The sequence below is a fragment of the Epinephelus lanceolatus genome, chromosome 2 (assembly GCF_041903045.1).
Source record: "Epinephelus lanceolatus isolate andai-2023 chromosome 2, ASM4190304v1, whole genome shotgun sequence".
Lineage (NCBI taxonomy): Eukaryota > Metazoa > Chordata > Actinopteri > Perciformes > Serranidae > Epinephelus > Epinephelus lanceolatus.
This window is the reverse complement of record NC_135735.1, coordinates 43,633,933-43,651,701: the sequence shown is the minus strand read 5'-3', so window position 1 is coordinate 43,651,701 and position 17,769 is coordinate 43,633,933. Positions and strand designations below refer to the sequence as shown.

Sequence of the window (17,769 nt, the reverse complement as noted above, 5' to 3'; positions counted from 1 at the left end):
GCAGAACTTAAGTAATAATGCTGTGTTTTATACACCAAATTAAGTTTAACCACATTGGAACCGTTTCATTAAGTCATCCGCTCAGCTAAAGACAGTTTGGTTGTTCTGTTTGACTTTAATGTTCTTTACAGGCTTGAGGGAACATCCTTAAGTCCAGGCATCGTTATTAAAGAGCAGCATTTTCACCTGCTGTATAATCAATCTGTCCTTTTATCATCAAGAATGATACCGGCATGCACGCACACACACACACACACACACACACACACACACACACACACCATCATAAGATACACACTGGAATAACATTAATTTGCTACTTTACTTGCACAGAAAGTTTATAGTAAGTGTAAATTTAACCACATTTAAAAAAATCTTTAACACCCAACGTTGCTTGATATTGTCTCTGTCACCCACTATTTACCCAGGATGAAATATATATGGACTGGCCATATGTGTGCAGTCGCGGCCTATGGTGTGTGTGGGAAGGAACTGTGGACTCTGCTTCTCAACACTCTCAGCTGCAACACTAAAGTTCTGGTAAGAGCTCCCAACAGCTGCACTTCCAGCTCCAAACATCTGCTCCACTATTTTCTTTTTCTTTGACATGAAAAGATTGATATTTGACTTAAAAAACGATGTTCACTCTACAGGATAGTAGTTTTTTAATAACACACATTTACTTTTAAAGCTGCACTAATCAGTATTCGTATGCCTCCGCACCAGTGACAGCATTAAGTTTTCAGGTTGTCTGTCCGTCCGTCCGTCCCATCCTTGTGAATGCGATATATCAAGAACGCCTTGAGGGCATTTCTTCAATTGTGGCACACTTAGACTCAATGATGAATTGATAAGATTTTGGTGGTGAAGGTCAAAGTCCCTGTGACCTCATGTCCGTCTCATTCTTGGGAGCACAATATCTCAACAAGGCCTGGAGGGAATTTCGTCAGATTTGGCACAAACTTTCACTTATGCTCAATGATGAATTGAGTAGAATTCATGGCCAAAGGTTAAGGTCACTGTGACCTGACAAAACATGATTTTGGCCATAACTCAAGAGTTTGTACGCCAATTATAACAAAACGTCATACAAATTTCTGATAGAATAAAATGATAAAGCGATGACATTTTATATTCAAAAGGTTCAAGGTCAACTTCACTGTGACATTGTGATTTTTCTGCAAAAACACTTAGCCGTCTATTATTCCATGTCATAACCCAGGAACAGAAGGGGAGACATTCAGTCAGATACTGATTTGGTGACACTAATCTTAGGTGCCTACTTTTCAACCACCAGTTCAATCACAGCCCCATGCTGCTGACAACTGGGTAGCCATAGTGAAACATTTATTGTTCAAGTACACTTTATACAAATGTTTTTGAGCAGCTGGAAATTGATTTTTTTTTGTTCTTTCTCAGTTTGTTAACCAGATTCCGTCTGGTCCCATCTGGATTGGATTGAGCAGCCTTCCAGTCAGAGACCAGCTTTTCTAAGCCTCATTTCAGACACATTTCAAGTTTTGGCCAACTATGTCTTAGTCTCCATGATACAGTGGAAGCATCTGTTACTGAAGGGAATGAAATGATAACTAGGGCTGGGTATCATCTGTTTCAATATGAACACAATGTCTGTGTCTGTGTTTCAGTATCAGTACTGTTTTTTAAGTACCTTAGTTTCAGGAATGTACACATTTAGCTACAGGACCTTGCTTTCATTTTAAAGAAAATATACCAAACACGTTTTAACAGGAGTAGCTAACACAGTACCCCTGAGTGCCTGGTCGCCCACAGGGAGCCACTGAGGTGCCCTCAGGTCATGTTCTAAAAATAACTGCGTTCAAGCCAGCCATCACTCGCATCTCTTTGGTCAAACCACATGGCGCTACAACTGTAGTGCACCCATATACTGAAATTTATGGTAAATGCATTCCAGTGGCTTAGATCAAGGATTGTGTCTAGATGGTAACCTCAGACTCGTGAAAACTCCAAGTGACTGTTCCAAGGGATCATTTGAACCTATACCATGATCTTTCCCTAAAACGAGCCCTAACCAAGGGCTTTTTGTGCCTAAACCTGTCCAGACCTTAACCACAGCATTGTCACACCATGAAACAGTAAGGTAAAATTTTTTCGTAGCGGCTTATGAGAGTGTCCTGATCTGAACTATTCAAGGTCCATGCCTAACCCAAGCCATCTTTGCACATGTGTAGAACTAATCTGGTTTTTGATACAGATCGGGCAGTGACACAAGAGCTTCCGATGGACTTTGTAAAGTTAGTGGAAAGATGTCTGACTAGGTCCTTTTTTTAAATTGAGGTGTTAACAAAGGGTATCTACAAAATACATATATGGAAATAAGATTAATTGGATAATATTCATAAAAAGTATAAAACGTGTTGTTGAACATACGTAAGTTGAAAAGAAAATACTTCTGAATTGTGAGAGAAATGTCTTTGTTCTTTCACCTTCGCACTGCTAGAAAAAAATGTATACATACATTTGAGTTCAGGACATCTCTGACTATATAGAAACACAAAGTCAAGCATTTTTATAGTATCAGTTTAGAGATATTCAAAGTCTATGTCTTGTATTTGTTCCAGGGACACATGATATTGGATTTTTTGATGATGCCAATATATAACAAATTATTTGGCTGATAACCAGCTAATTTTAGTCATCAAGTGTCAGCTGTAGTGGAATTAACATCATGTTATGCATGCATACTGTGTTTGTGATGGCCCACCAGCAGATGGAGAAATGAAATACAGTGCTTTTCAATACATATAATATTCAGTCATTGTGCAAAATAAGAAAGAGCATGTTGACCAAATCATTTTAAGGTCATCATCAGCAGATACCAGTGACATGCTGATATTAATGGGCATCCCTAATTTGTACCTTGAAATAGATACATTTCTAAATACTTCAAATTTGTAAAACTTTTGCAAATGTGAGTAATATGATCCTGTTTGACTTTCAAATTACAGATAAATTAACAGGTTAATCATTAAATTTGCGTGTGTGTGTGTGTGTGTGTGTGTGTGTTTTCCTATGATCACTTGGTAAAATATTATTAATAATTATTGTGAGGAACCATTAACAGTAATCAGTAAACATAGATATTAGCCTAATATATATGGCCTATTAAATACTCAATATTCATTATTGAAAAGTAAACTGAGCAAATATTTTTGGGAAGATTATATTAAAAAAGCAGCCCTCCATATAACTATCTACTCTTCAGGTAAATCTCAGTCGTTAAAAAGGTTGGGGACCCCTGTGTTAGAGTATCAGTGAGTAAACATAAGCAGCCTTGTGAGAACATTTGCTAGATTAAATGCTGTGTAAAATATGTTGTTGTTTAGATTAGGAAATATCTGAACAGAAATTAAGTAAACATGACTAAGAATCTGAGCAAACATTCAGCGCCAACTTCTGATACCTGACAGTTTTTATAGTCAATACTGACATGTTGGTTGGTGCTCAGAAAGTACTTAGGTTTGATACCCAGTACTAGTGTCAACCAACATTCTGTCCACCACCAGCCTCCAGTAACCAGGGTGTTGATCTCTAACTTTGACAGCACCATTGTGAGACGCTATCAGAAAATATCTCATTCACCTCTTTCCTGTGATTCGCTGGTGTGACATGAAGGTGAATGGTTACACTGCCTGATGACCAGCTGCATTTGAATCCTCAGCCTCTGCTCTGGCCTGGTGATAACATTACCAGTGAGGCCACTAGGTGTCAGTGTGGTCATAACATGACAACAGCATGGATCAGATAAGAAACGATCCGTGTGAGCAGTGCTGCTCTGTCTGTCGGTTATCTCTGTGTTATCTCATTCTGTGCTCGTCTTCATTTTGAGGTGTATCTCTGTCTGACTCTCTCACTTTCTCGATTAGATTCTCTCATTTCATTATAGCTGTTTTTTGTCTCTCATTTTGCAGTTAAGGCTCGTCAGATATGCAGTTCCACTGTTGATGATCACTTGCCTGTATTACAAGGTATGCCATCTTCTCTGTGGGTTATGTTCATCGTTGTATTTTTGGTCTCATTACAGAGCCGTTTGTAAAAAACTGTGGGCAACGATATGAGAAAAGGAAAATACCTGAAATGGAAGTTGTGGAAGAAAATGATAACAAGCAATTGGATGATAACAAATAATTTATTTTGTCATTCAAAGAGTAAAAAATACAGTCACACACACACTGTTATTTTCAGTGAGGTAATAATGTGTTGTTTAAGCTATAGCAGGTTTGATCCTCTGCTTTGTGGCCTTAATGAACGCTAACACAGGGCTTTCCATCACTTGTTTCTGTCTGTTTCCCTCTAGTTCTGGCCTAAGCTGATGGAGGAGTTATCAGAACTGAGGGAGTTTTATGATCCAGACACTGTGGAGCTCATGACCTGGATTAGGTACACACATACACACACATATACCCACACTCCCAGATCCAGAGCACACATCAAATTGAAGCAAATCTGATTAGCTTGTTTTCGCAGATCAAGTTTCACTTTGCCTGATGTCCTTGATTAGTCTGTATGTGTATGTGTGTGTGTGTGTATGTGTGTGTGAGAGCATGCATGCATGTGTGTATACATGTGTATCGGCGCTTGTTTGCGGGGGAGTCTGGCCGATGAGTGATGAGAGCCGATGGGTCTCCATGAATAAGACTCGGGGGTGCTGGAAAGGACCCAGCTGTTGGCAGAGCAGCACCCACCTCAGGGTCTCCGTGGCCGGGCTTTCGTTCAAGAGCGTCACCGCGTTGGGATCAGAGATGGAGCTGTGATTTGGAATGACTCCGTACTGCAGCTGCAGTGTGTGTGTTTTTGTGTTTGCACATCTGTGTGTCTGGATGTGAGACATGGGGCTTAGCAGTCTATAGTGCATACCATGTAAGTCTGCAACCACAATGTCTGGCCAAGGACACATCACATCACGTGCAGTCTGCCCTCCCATTTTTCCCGTCACTTATCTCTGTTGTACTTCATTCAGGCGAGCACAGTAAAGTGAGTTGAACCTGAATTGTTGGATGATCTGATTAAGGTGAGCCAAGCTGGTTTTAGCACCCTCCACCTGACCTGTGTTGAACATGTGTCAACATAAGTGAATAGGCCTAAACTTAAAGGCCAACTTACAGTTATCAAGTAGGCCATTCATGTCTGATGGCAAAGATCATTCCAAATGATTTATTCCTCCCAGCATGTACAACCACCTGTTATTATGTGATCAGGTTTCGCACTTGATGGTAACTCCATTTGCTTAAAGAACAGTAGATGGGGTATAAACTTCAGTTAGATAATGAGATGATTAAGCATAGAATATTTTATAAAATCTACTGGTCCCTAAAGTCAAACACAAACTTCCATGTCTGTTTCTTTGTTGTTTTGACATGACTTATATTTGATATTTTAATACAAGTTATAATATAAAAATACATATTTTATTTTCTTATCTGTTTGTTACTTTTAAATACAAAAATATATGAAATATTATTAACAAAAAAGACTCTAACCCAACTTGCTATGGGATCACTCAAGCTGCGATACGCAACTTAGAACAAATGTGGGCCAGGGGCATAAAGTTGGGTGGTCAGTGGCCCCTGCCTTACTTCCTACCCTCATATGTCTGACCCCCCCTTACTTGAACCACACCCATCTTCAAACTTTTTTTTTTTCTTAAGATATTTTTTGGGCATTTTGCCTTCAATGGACAAGACAGACAAGTGTGAAAGGGGGAGTGAGGGAGGGGATGACATGCAGCAAAGGGCCACAGGCTGGACTCGAATCCGCGCCACTGCAGCAACAGCCTTGTACATGGGGTGCCTGCTCTACCACTAAGCCACCAATGCCCCACTCTGCTTTTTTTCTTTTTCTCAACTACACACCTGTAAAGGTCTGTGACTGCTATTGTGTTGACAAAATCTGTCTACAGACAGACATAAAAACTACTGGCAAAATACTCAAAACTACTTTTGTGGTAGTTCCTACTACAATAGTCACTGTCACCTGGACCACATTCACCATGATAACATACACACAGACTCACAAGGTAAAAACAGTACCAGCCGTCACAACATTGTTGCAGCTGGTAAAATCTATTGCAGTATATATAAAAGGCCTATCTAATATGTAGGCAAACATGCCAGAAAATTTTCTGTAAAAAGTTTGGATTGTTAGCATCAGTGAAAAAAAGGATCTTCCAATATCATGCTGTGGTGTTAAAGGGAGATTCACATTTATTAATATGTACCTCACATACTTGCATGTTTGTGCATCTATGCAGTTTGCTGTGTATGCAAGTACTGTACTCAATGAGCACAACCTGCTCTGTGCTGCATACATAAGTGAATGCTTAGGTTGCACAGGTTTATGTATATGTAGTTTTGAATTGGAAGCTTTCTGTGAATGCTTGCCTTTATGCATGTAGAGTACTCAGTCCTACACACAGACACTTTCTTGTCCCACCCAAAAACAGACACAGGTATTTTCCACAGCTCATACAAATGGTTTGTAATGTTTCTGATCGATGGATTTTTGAACTGAAGTGAATATCTCAAACTTTTTTGGGGAAAAAATCCTCTAAGTGTCACTGTTTCCATGTTTTTCCTAATGTTCTTCTTGTCAGAACTGAATGTCTCTTTAGACAAAGTTTTGATGATTGGCCAAAACTCTCCATCAAAACAAAATGCTAATTGAAAAACATAAAAGTGCAAAATTAGAATCAGTTTAGAGTTAGGTCTTTCCCCATAGATGATCACTATACTTCACGTCCATACTGAATAAGTCATAATTCAGAGCTCATTATTTCCATCCCATCATCATCAGCATGATGACACTGAGTGGACCAGATATGATTTTTAAGAAATGGCCAATTTTGGTCTAATCCTATTAGACAGATAGTGGAGTGCCGTAGAGAGAAGGAGAGAGAGAGAGAGAGAGATGGATAGGGAGACAGAGGAGGAGGGGTTGGGATTTTGAATGTATTTGTGTGTGTGACATGGGTTCCCTTCCCTCCGGAGCTAATCCCATTAGGCTGTGAGGATTAGGGGCTGCCTAGAGTTACCTTGGTTGGGGCTGAGAGCAGGGCGGAGCGCTAAGCTTCTTGCTGCTGCGCTAATTACATTCCAGATGAAAGTGTTAAGATGGGGAACGGGGTTCATGTTACGCTGTATTCTCTGGCTGAGGCTATTTAGTTTTACATGGACATATCATGGGAAATTCACTGTGGCGTAATGAGGGACAGAACAAAGATGGATACATGCATATGGAAGAGAGTATATTTCTGGGCTGGCTCGCGTATTTATGTAAAGCTGTGAGGGACTCATTGTGGTAATTCTAGCTGCAAGGAATGTGCTGCATGTATGAATCATGTACAACTAATAAAGGTTGCAGAAGAGGATTTAGAGTGGAGATGAAACACTGAACAATATGACTGTGGTTCGTGGGTTTTTTACCTAAGGCAAGATATGACACTGCAATCAAACATGATATTCACCAGAGTTGCTAAAAATAGTATTTTGTTTTTTTACCAGTAGTACACAGCCATCTTCTAACAAGCTAGCTGAGGACATCACTAGAATGGGCGCTGAGTACAACACTGTGCTTCAGACTAGTCAAGTGTTGATTTGTTGGGATTTGAGAGTTTTTATGAGATACAAAGAACCATGGACAAAATTAAAAATCCAATTACCCATGCTTTGAACCAATAAGACCAAATATAGTGGTAAAAATGAAAGGATGCCTGAACTTAAGAGTCAGCATATTGCTTGGTCTATGACTAACATTACATTCAGTGGAGGGTGGCTGTAGCTGACAAACCACAAAAAAGTCGTCCAATCTGGAATGGTAGAAACAGTACTGTTAAATCTCTACCTGTGGACACACTTTCACTGTCGCACCGTATATACCATCATATTGCCCAGTCCTATACAGGGGGTTCTTTTTTGTTGTCATTATAACATGGCAATGTCCTTGACAGGGATAAAAAGTTATGAAGGATTAGGATTAGGAAAGAATAAAGATATTAGTTTAAAAGATGGATTTAGAGATGAAATTAGGATTAGATTAGAGGTAAGAAGGCCCTTACAAGAGCTAATGATACATGTCCTAGGCTATCATGAGAGTAGAGAAATATGTGTAAGATGGGTGGCTAAGGGAGATTATCATAATGCCCAGAGCCATCAGTCATGACCCTGGACTTCATGGGTTTGAAGAACTAAGGCGTAGGTTAACGTGATAACAACCGGTAGAGGTTCATCTTTGCACAACCATAATTCACAAGTTTCCACTTGATAACAGCAGCGGTACCACGGCTCAGCTGTGGGCTGATACTCCTTTCTAAATGGACAGTCAATAAATCAATAGCAATGCCTGGTCGTTCCACTGCCTCCAACTCTGAGTTATAGTTGTGAGTGTGCAGTTTTTAAAGTCACCAATATCGCTTCTGTCTAGCTCATGCACTCTGCCTCTCTACTCCTTCCTCAATCTATAACTTCACCTTTTTCAAATTCCAATTTGCACACTTGTGTTGCAAAAGCAGCATCGTGTCTATCAACGCAGGCTTATAAAAAAATAAAGAAGCGCTGATTAGCAGCAGATTCACCACTCTGCTCTCTGACATATGAACTCAATGCCGGGCGTGAAGAGTTGAAGGCAGTGCAAGCGTTACATGTGCAGCATCGAGATGAGCAGCTTAAACTCAGGCACATGTTCAATATAAACAGCTGCCCCTCAGTGTCAGGGCTCACAGATAACCACAGTCCACACTGCAGCGCATTGCAGGCTGTAGCTGGAGTAGGGAACAAAGTTTACATGAGACATTTCACTTTACAGATGAGAGTCAGGAGTGGGTTTTGTTGCATTTTAAATGTTGTAATTGGAAAGATTTGTTTGATTTTGACTCTGTATGAGCCAAAGATAGCAGTCACAGAATAGATCAGTTTCTCCCCTCTTTCCTCTCGTTTTCACCCACCAAACAGCCCTCATCATACATATTTTACCAAATACAGAGGTCATCCAGTAATACCACTCTCTTGTGAATCTGCATTAAAGGATTCCTTGTTTTTCTCCTCCCCTCCTCCTGGTCCCCCCTCTCCTCTTCTGGGTCGAGATATACAGTCTGTGGTCGAGAATTATGAAGGCTGCGGTGAAAATTATTAATGAGAGCTTTGACAGCAGTTTTGCTGCAAATTCAGGAGGCTCATCTAGCTACTCAGCATGGAGAGCCATTCAGAGACGGAACGGCCGCAAATGAAGGAGTCAGCATATTTGAGTGAAACACACTTTGTTTATCCCACAAGTCCTCACACTTAAACACGAAAATAGGTTGTTTGTCAGTGCCGTCTAAAAGGCCATTATGGCTGTTCCAAAAATGGCTCTGCTGACATTTTCTGATGGCACTACAGAGTCCCAACAATAACAAAACATAGTAAAAGATTATCAAACAAGTCCAGATTTTGAATGAATACATCAATGAATAATATTGTTAGTTTTACAATTAAAATTGAGTGTTAACAAATGTACATTTCCTTTAACCTCCAATTAGTTGGTTAAAAGTTAAATCCTTTTTTTCCTTTGCCACTAATCAGTTGATGAAATGAATTACAACTAAGCTAAGACTAAGGGAGTGATCACACCAAGATGAAACACTAGAAACGCGACGCCAGTAAAACCATTGTTTTCCTATGATACGGTGCGTCTGACCGGCATTCAAGCGTCTTTTTAGACGGTCGTTTTTCCGGCATCTTTTTAGAAGCGCATTTTTGTAAACGCTTCTTTTAGACGCGCGTTTTTAGACGCACATTTTTAGACGCTGAAAAGTTAAAATATTTTCAACTTTTTGAGTGTCAGATGCCAGTAGCTAGCGCGGATTGAATAAGCGCTTCCAGCGTTTCAAGCGTCTTTGAAGCATCCGTGTCTCTAGCGTCTCATTTCTGTGTGATCGCCCCCTAAGCTCTTTTTTTCTCCACTCTCTAGTTTCCTTTGCTTTGGTCTTGGCACATATTTAATCATTTGTCTATCCGCTATTTTCATGTATCCATGCATGTCCAGGGTTTCTGTGCATTCTGTGTAAACTTAGTGGAGCAATTGAGAAAATTGTGTAACTAGCTATCTTAGAGGAATATTCACCCCAAAAATAATAATAAATAATAATTTGTATATCAGTTGCTTACCCCATGTTACGTTGTATCTGTAAAGACATTTTTCTCAAGTAACTCTGGTGAATGGAGAATCCAAAAACAGATAAACAACAGCAAAACTATATCAAATCATCTGTTTACAAACTGTCAGGGCCAGTTAATAGTTTTTGCAAGTCCGCAAGGGTCCTCTTTGGACCACACAATGTAAATGTCATCATCCACCCATGTCCGTGAGGATCCACATGGAGCTTTGTGACTGTGTGGACTGTAAGCATAGCAAGCATATAGACTGCGCATGCTACAATCAACAACACTCCAGTCCAGTCCAAAACTATGCTGTCAAGGTTGCAGCTGCCTCACCACAGCAAAATTTGCTTTAACTTGGATATTCAACAGATATTTACTCCGGACCCAGTAGCATCTCCTTAGTTGCACTTTGACCCTATGTTGACAGCAGGCTCACCTGCCAGCCCTCCAGTTTACTGCCTGGGGCTGACGCAGACCATCATTTGCAGCATGAATATCATCACATGCGGATGACTGCAGATTTTCAACGTGGAAAGTATGCCCGAGCCTTCACACAGCTCATATTCAAAGTCTCATGTATCCAGTCACATGCCCAGTACTTCCAAAACAGACAACCCTTTCAGATGGGGATATGAACTGAAAGTAAAACTTAATCTATGCTGTTTTCAAAGCCAGACTCCACTGGCAAAAACAGTAATTTTACCTGGCTGAACACAGGAGCTGCAGCTCTATTGCTGCCTCGATTAGTAGTTTGTGTTATTTTGGGCCTTTGGTGAATCCGAACTAAAATACCAAAGACACACAATACCACTAAGGTTGCAATGGTATGAGATTTACATGGTACGGTAATTGTCTCAGAGAATATTGCAGTTTCAAGGTACCACGGTATTACAGATTTTAAATTATCTTCAGTCAGAATGACCGTTAAAGGAATGAAAATGGAAGGGCTATTGTTGGTTGAACAAACATTTTATTACTGTAATTGAAACTAGAAACCATTTTGTTAATGGAAGTATGTGTAAAAGACCCCCCCTTAGAAAATAATTCAAATTAAGGGGAGAATCAACATCCAGTTGCATTTTTTTGGTCAATATTGTAGATAAACTGGTAAGTTTTACTGGTCTGTTCCCCGTTGGAAAAGGCTATCTGTTTAGGAAGTACTGAGCATTGCACTGGATAAATGACATTTGGATTATACTGCTTGAGTTGTGTGAGAGTTTGTAAATGGAAGTTTTAATATAGTTTTGCTGTTGTTAAATGTGGGCGGCACATTGGTGTGGTGGTTAGCACTGTCACATCACAGCAAGAGGGTTCCTGGTTTGATCCCAGGAGGGAGCCCTTCTGTGCAGAGTTTGCATGTTCTCCCCATGTCAGCATGGGTTTTCTCCAGGTACTCCGGCTTCCTCCCACAGTCCAAAGACATGCAGATTGGGAATAGGTTAATTGGTGACTCTAAATTGGCCGTAGGTGTGAATGTGAGTGTGAATGGTTGTCTGTGCCCTGCAATAGTCTGGCGACCTGTCCAGGGTGTACCCTGCCTCTCGCCCAATGTCAGCTGGGATAGGCTCCAGCCCCCCTGCAACCCTCAAGAGGATAAGCAGTTATGAAAATGGATGAATGGATGTTGGTAAATGTGACTTCAGTTTATCATGAATTTTCTCTGTTTTTGGATTCTTCATTCACCATGAAGGCATGTGAGATGAACAAAGTTCACCTCATGAATTCAGTGTAACACAGGGTGTGTTAATAATATACAAATGGTTATTTGGGGGGTGAAGTATTCCTTTAACTTGAAAACACTGACAGCTAAACACAAGGAGCACCAGCCTGTCTAGCTGACTAGCTAAAGCTTATATACTTAAGCAGCCATTGCTGGTAATGTTAATTATGCATGGTGAATACAGCTGTAGCAACACTGTTAAAAACTCTTGTAATGGTAGCTTTTAAACTTTTTTTTCCAGGCCTTCAAGCAGTTTTGGGGTTTTTACAGTCTATCTTTCTGCCCTTACTGAAAGAGAATGGTTGTTATTAAAAACGCTTATTGTAAGTGTTTGTCCAAATGACCAATGCTGTCATTGTTCTGCTGTGGGCTGTCTCCATAACTCATCCTGTCTGGGTAAAGGTTAAATTCCTAACTCACATGAGGTCCCAGATAATTCTAGTCCAGTCAAAATAGAGCTCATCACTCTCTCTCCCACTCAGACTTGTTTTGTACATCTGTCTCTTTGTGTCCATTTGTCTGTCTAATTAAAACAAATTACTTTATCCATTCTTGGGAAACGTGCCACTACTCATCTGTAAATCAATCCCCCTGTAAAAATCCATTTTTCGGCTCAATCTGTGAAATTGTATCCTCACCATTTTTATATCCTCTGCTCTCTGTCTGACTTGCACTCTCGCTCCCTTAATTGTCTTCCTGTCATCGTGGTCCTTGTTATGTTTTAAATTGTCTAAATTAGCAGCATTTGGCCTCACCCTTAAATTGTGAGAGTGCAGCTCTGTGTGCGTGCGTGCGTGCGTGCGTGCGTGCGTGTGTGTATGGCATTTTAACTCATCCGGAGGCAGTTCAGAGAGAGAGTCAGAGGGAGAGAGAGACATCCTTGACAGAACTACACACTTCTCAGTCAGAAGTAATACTTCAGTAGAAAATCTATGGCCTGGCTCTTTAATAACAACTCTCCCAATCAGTTTCTTAATCTCACTATTAGTCGTCACCGTTTCCACTCAGTACTACTTGACTCTGTATGTGTGTGTGTGTGTTTGTCTGCAGTTGTAGTGCTTTCTTAATTCTTTGCAGGTGGAAGTAACTAAGAAAGCTACACCGCTACTGAGACATGTTACATCACAGAGACTTCACGCCCACTCAGTTGTTTTCAGCAATTTTGGATGGTTCAAATTGGGTAAAGCTGTGCCAGGAACTATGTTAGGTTACTAAACCATGAATCAGAGAATATACATTGATGTCACATTTTTACCTGAACCACCACTACAAATATATCTATATCTATATCTATCTATATATCTATCTATATATCTATCTATATATATATATATATATATATATATATATATATATATATATAATGTGTGTGTGTGTATATACAGTACAGGCCAAAAGTTTGGACACACCTTCTCATTCAATGCGTTTTCTTTATTTTCATGACTATTTACATTGTAGATTCTCACTGAAGGCATCAAAACTATGAATGAACACATGTGGAGTTATGTACTTAACAAAAAAAGGTGAAATAACTGAAAACATGTTTTATATTCTAGTTTCTTCAAAATAGCCACCCTTTGCTCTGATTACTGCTTTGCACACTCTTGGCATTCTCTCCATGAGCTTCAAGAGGTAGTCACCTGAAATGGTTTCCACTTCACAGGTGTGCCTTATCAGGGTTAATTAGTGGAATTTCTTGCTTTATCAATGGGGTTGGGACCATCAGTTGTGTTGTGCAGAAGTCAGGTTAATACACAGCCGACAGCCCTGTTGGACAACTGTTAAAATTCATATTATGGCAAGAACCAATCAGCTAACTAAAGAAAAACCAGTGGCCATCATTACTTTAAGAAATGAAGGTCAGTCAGTCCGGAAAATTGCAAAAACTTTAAATGTGTCCCCAAGTGGAGTCGCAAAAACCATCAAGCGCTACAACGAAACTGGCACACATGAGGACCGACCCAGGAAAGGAAGACCAAGAGTCACCTCTGCTTCTGAGGATAAGTTCATCCGAGTCACCAGCCTCAGAAATGGCAAGTTAACAGCAGCTCAGATCAGAGACCAGATGAATGCCACACAGAGTTCTAGCAGCAGACCCATCTCTAGAACAACTGTTAAGAGGAGACTGCGCGAATCAGGCCTTCATGGTCAAATAGCTGCTAGGAAACCACTGCTAAGGAGAGGCAACAAGCAGAAGAGATTTGTTTGGGCCAAGAAACACAAGGAATGGACATTAGACCAGTGGAAATCTGTGCTTTGGTCTGATGAGTCCAAATTTGAGATCTTTGGTTCCAACCACCGTGTCTTTGTGAGACGCAGAAAAGGTGAACGGATGGATTCCACATGCCTGGTTCCCACTGTGAAGCATGGAGGAGGAGGTGTGATGGTGTGGGGGTGTTTTGCTGGTGACACTGTTGGGGATTTATTCAAAATTGAAGGCACACTGAACCAGCATGGCTACCACAGCATCCTGCAGCGACATGCCATCCCATCCGGTTTGCGTTTAGTTGGACGATCATTCATTTTTCAACAGGACAATGACCCCAAACACACCTCCAGGCTGTGTAAGGGCTATTTGACCAAGAAGGAGAGTGATGGAGTGCTGCGGCAGATGACCTGGCCTCCACAGTCACTGGACCTGAACCCAATCGAGATGGTTTGGGGTGAGCTGGACCGCAGAGTGAAGGCAAAGGGGCCAACAAGTGCTAAACACCTCTGGGACCTCCTTCAAGACTGTTGGAAAACCATTTCAGGTGACTACCTCTTGAAGCTCATGGAGAGAATGCCAAGAGTGTGCAAAGCAGTAATCAGAACAAAGGGTGGCTATTTTGAAGAAACTAGAATATAAAACATGTTTTCAGTTATTTTACCTTTTTTTGTTAAGTACATAACTCTACACGTGTTCATTCATAGTTTTGATGCCTTCAGTGAGAATCTACAATGTAAATAGTCATGAAAATAAAGAAAACGCATTGAATGAGAAGGTGTGTCCAAACTTTTGGCCTGTACTGTATATATACATATGTGAATATGTTGTATTACATTTTTAATTCTGAAATCGTAACACCACCTTGCCAGACAGCTAACAAAGATGTGAAGAGTGAATAGCTTAGTTCTTTTGTGACTGCAGGTTATAAGTTCATCTGCTCTGAAGGCAAATGCTGGCAAATGCTGGCCTTTCAAATCAAATCAAATCAAATCAAATGTGATGTTGTTGCACTTTTCATGCATTAAAAATGCAGCACAAAGTGCTTCACAGAATAAAAACATACAACAAAAATATTACATACATAGTGAAAACCCGCCCCTCCCACCCCCACATATAAACACACACACACACACACACACACACACACACACACACACACACACACACGGTCAATATAGTCAATAATATGGCTGGGCACTGAGGAACCAGGTGAGGAAAGGACCACCTATGGGGAGCTCATCCACACTGAGAGGTGTCACAGCCTACGGCCATAGGGAGCGCCGCCACAGAGACCACCCAACCCAGATAGACTGGGGTGGACGCCACACATGGTGCAGAGCCCCCCAGTCCTCCGGACCTGAGGGATCTCCAGGACGACGTCCCTGCGGGCAGACCGGTCACACCTCTCTGTGTGGAGGCCCCCCATGAGGAAACACTGGAGATAAAAACTAAAAGACTAAAAGGCAATATGATAACATAAAACAAGTATGAGATAAAATAGTAAAAAATAAATGAAGATTTCGTGAATTCAAACTGCCAGTTTCAATGACGAGAAGCTTTGCAGTTGTTATCACAAATCTCCATAGCAACATCATATGTAGTCGGGTGCCGTCAGTAGTGTTGAGAGGTGAATTTGTTCACATTTTCTTCATATAGACAGGTTGAGGTATTGCCTATACAGTCCATTGCTACAGCAGCTCTGTTCACCTTTTGTCTGAAATGGTCTGTTTCAACACCCAACCCATTCGGCCCCCATCTGGAACACATTTAATATTTTCCTATTTAATTCACTTTCTATAAGTTCCCAGTGTTGCCTTGAAAATGTGACAAAAGTGTTGTTTTTTGAGTAAGTGTATTTTAGTATTTATAGTAATTTGAGTAGGCATGATCTATTTTCATGTGCATTATTTTGAGCACCAAAAATGTTTATATTTATTTATTTATTTATTTTCACATTGCCATGTTCTCCTTTTCTGAGACTGTTCTCAGTAACTGCACGTACCATTCTATTTATGTAGAACCAAAGGATTACACTGTGGAAGAACTCAGTGGTGATGGCTCAGCTTCTTTACATCAGTGAAAACTATCCTAGAGTCAATGACTGCCAGTGAGCCTGGAATAACATACAGAAAAAGCTCACACACTGAACTGTTGAATGACAGTGAGAATCCTGGATCAGAGCTAATGTTACTCTGCGGCTAATATTAATAGCTACATGCTAAAAGAGCAACTGGGGCTGCTGCTGGCAGTAAGAGGAAGGAAAGGAGGAGGCTGGCCTTTATATCACAAAAAGGCTGATAAAAGCTGATACATATTTGGAATAGCTCGAGAAGACTAAAATGCAAGAATTCACGAGTGTGCGTTCCCACCAAAAGATTTATGAGCGTCATAAGCAGCCAGCAGCCATTCATTTTCAATGAACACTCGCGACAAAGAGCGTCACTCGCGTCGGCTGCAGCGAGCGACCGCGAGCAGCGTGATGCCAGCAGCCAGAGCGTCAAGCTGAAGTTGAGAGAAGCTCAACTTTATGCAAATGAGCAGCGTCGCCGCCGAAGCAGCAGCGAGCAGCAGCCAATTGCAGACCGTGAATATTCTCAAGGCGGGACAGTGAAAGAAAGAATGAGGTCTTCTGCAGCGCAGCTTGAAAGCCCCGCCCTTTGGCAGCCTTCTGCATGCCCTGCCAGAGCTGCCAGGCAGCACGATGCCAGCGACCTGAGCGACCGCTGGCGATTTTGAATATTTTGGTGTGAATGCACAGTTAGCCTTCATAAGCATCATCTCTGCAGATTCTGTTCAGTGTAGACACAAGCCCACCACCACAGCTGTTCACTGAAATAACTAGTGATGTATACGCTAATGATGATAAGCCACAAGAAAAAAAAAAAAAATGTTTTACTGGTACACTTAGGCTACATTTTGAGTGCATGATACAGCACAGTTCTCTCAACCCAGCTCACTCTTTTTTGGTTTTCCATCAGCAAAGTTTGTGGATAGTACCTGGTACTTGTAACTCGAGTTAAAAGACTGCAGACTACTGATTGGTCAGAGAGAATAATCCATAGTATGACACGGCACACCCTTCACACCCGCCATTTTTAAATAGCCAAGCTATAATAATAATAATAATAGCGCCTGCAATTTTGTATTCACTCAACCCAGAACAGCAGCCCGTAAAAGTACAATGTGTGCTACGCTGTACACTACACCACACAACTGAAAGTGCAGATGTTCCTCTGTCTGGTTCTTAATGAAAGGATTCATCGAGTGCCATTGAAGTGTGCCACTATGGTCATCAGCTGAGAATCTCGCCCACACTGAGTGGGTACTCAGCAGTGGAAAATGAAATAGAACAAAGGGCCTGGTACCAAAAGTGAATTGAGTTGAGCCAAAGTATGCAGTGGAAATGAGACATTACAGTTTGTAGTTCTGAAATGACAAACTAGCCCAGTAAATTATTTTCACATACATTCACCTCTACATTTGAAAATTTGACTTTGTTTGACAAGGACATTCGTCATCATAACAGTATATGAATCTTTATAGAAGTCATGTCAACATGTTCATTTTATTGGGCATTACGCATCATGTAGTTGTCACTTTACTGCAATATCGTTTTTCTTATTTTTCCTTTTTTTTCACAGCAGACCTTTTGACTTATGAAGGCCGCA

General features: G+C 40.8%; 1 protein-coding gene across 5 annotated transcripts in view; it reads left to right on the top strand.

Annotated features, from left to right (window-relative positions):
- dpy19l3 (dpy-19 like C-mannosyltransferase 3) overlaps positions 1–17,769 on the top strand; it is a 111,141-nt gene that overhangs the window by 62,199 nt on the left and 31,173 nt on the right. For all 5 annotated transcript variants that reach the window (XM_078161869.1, XM_078161874.1, XM_078161870.1 and 2 more), the window contains 3 exons: positions 429–540; positions 3,951–4,007; positions 4,337–4,419. In XM_078161869.1, coding sequence (XP_078017995.1) covers positions 429–540; positions 3,951–4,007; positions 4,337–4,419 — 252 coding nt within the window. The remainder of the gene's footprint in view (positions 1–428; positions 541–3,950; positions 4,008–4,336; positions 4,420–17,769) is intronic.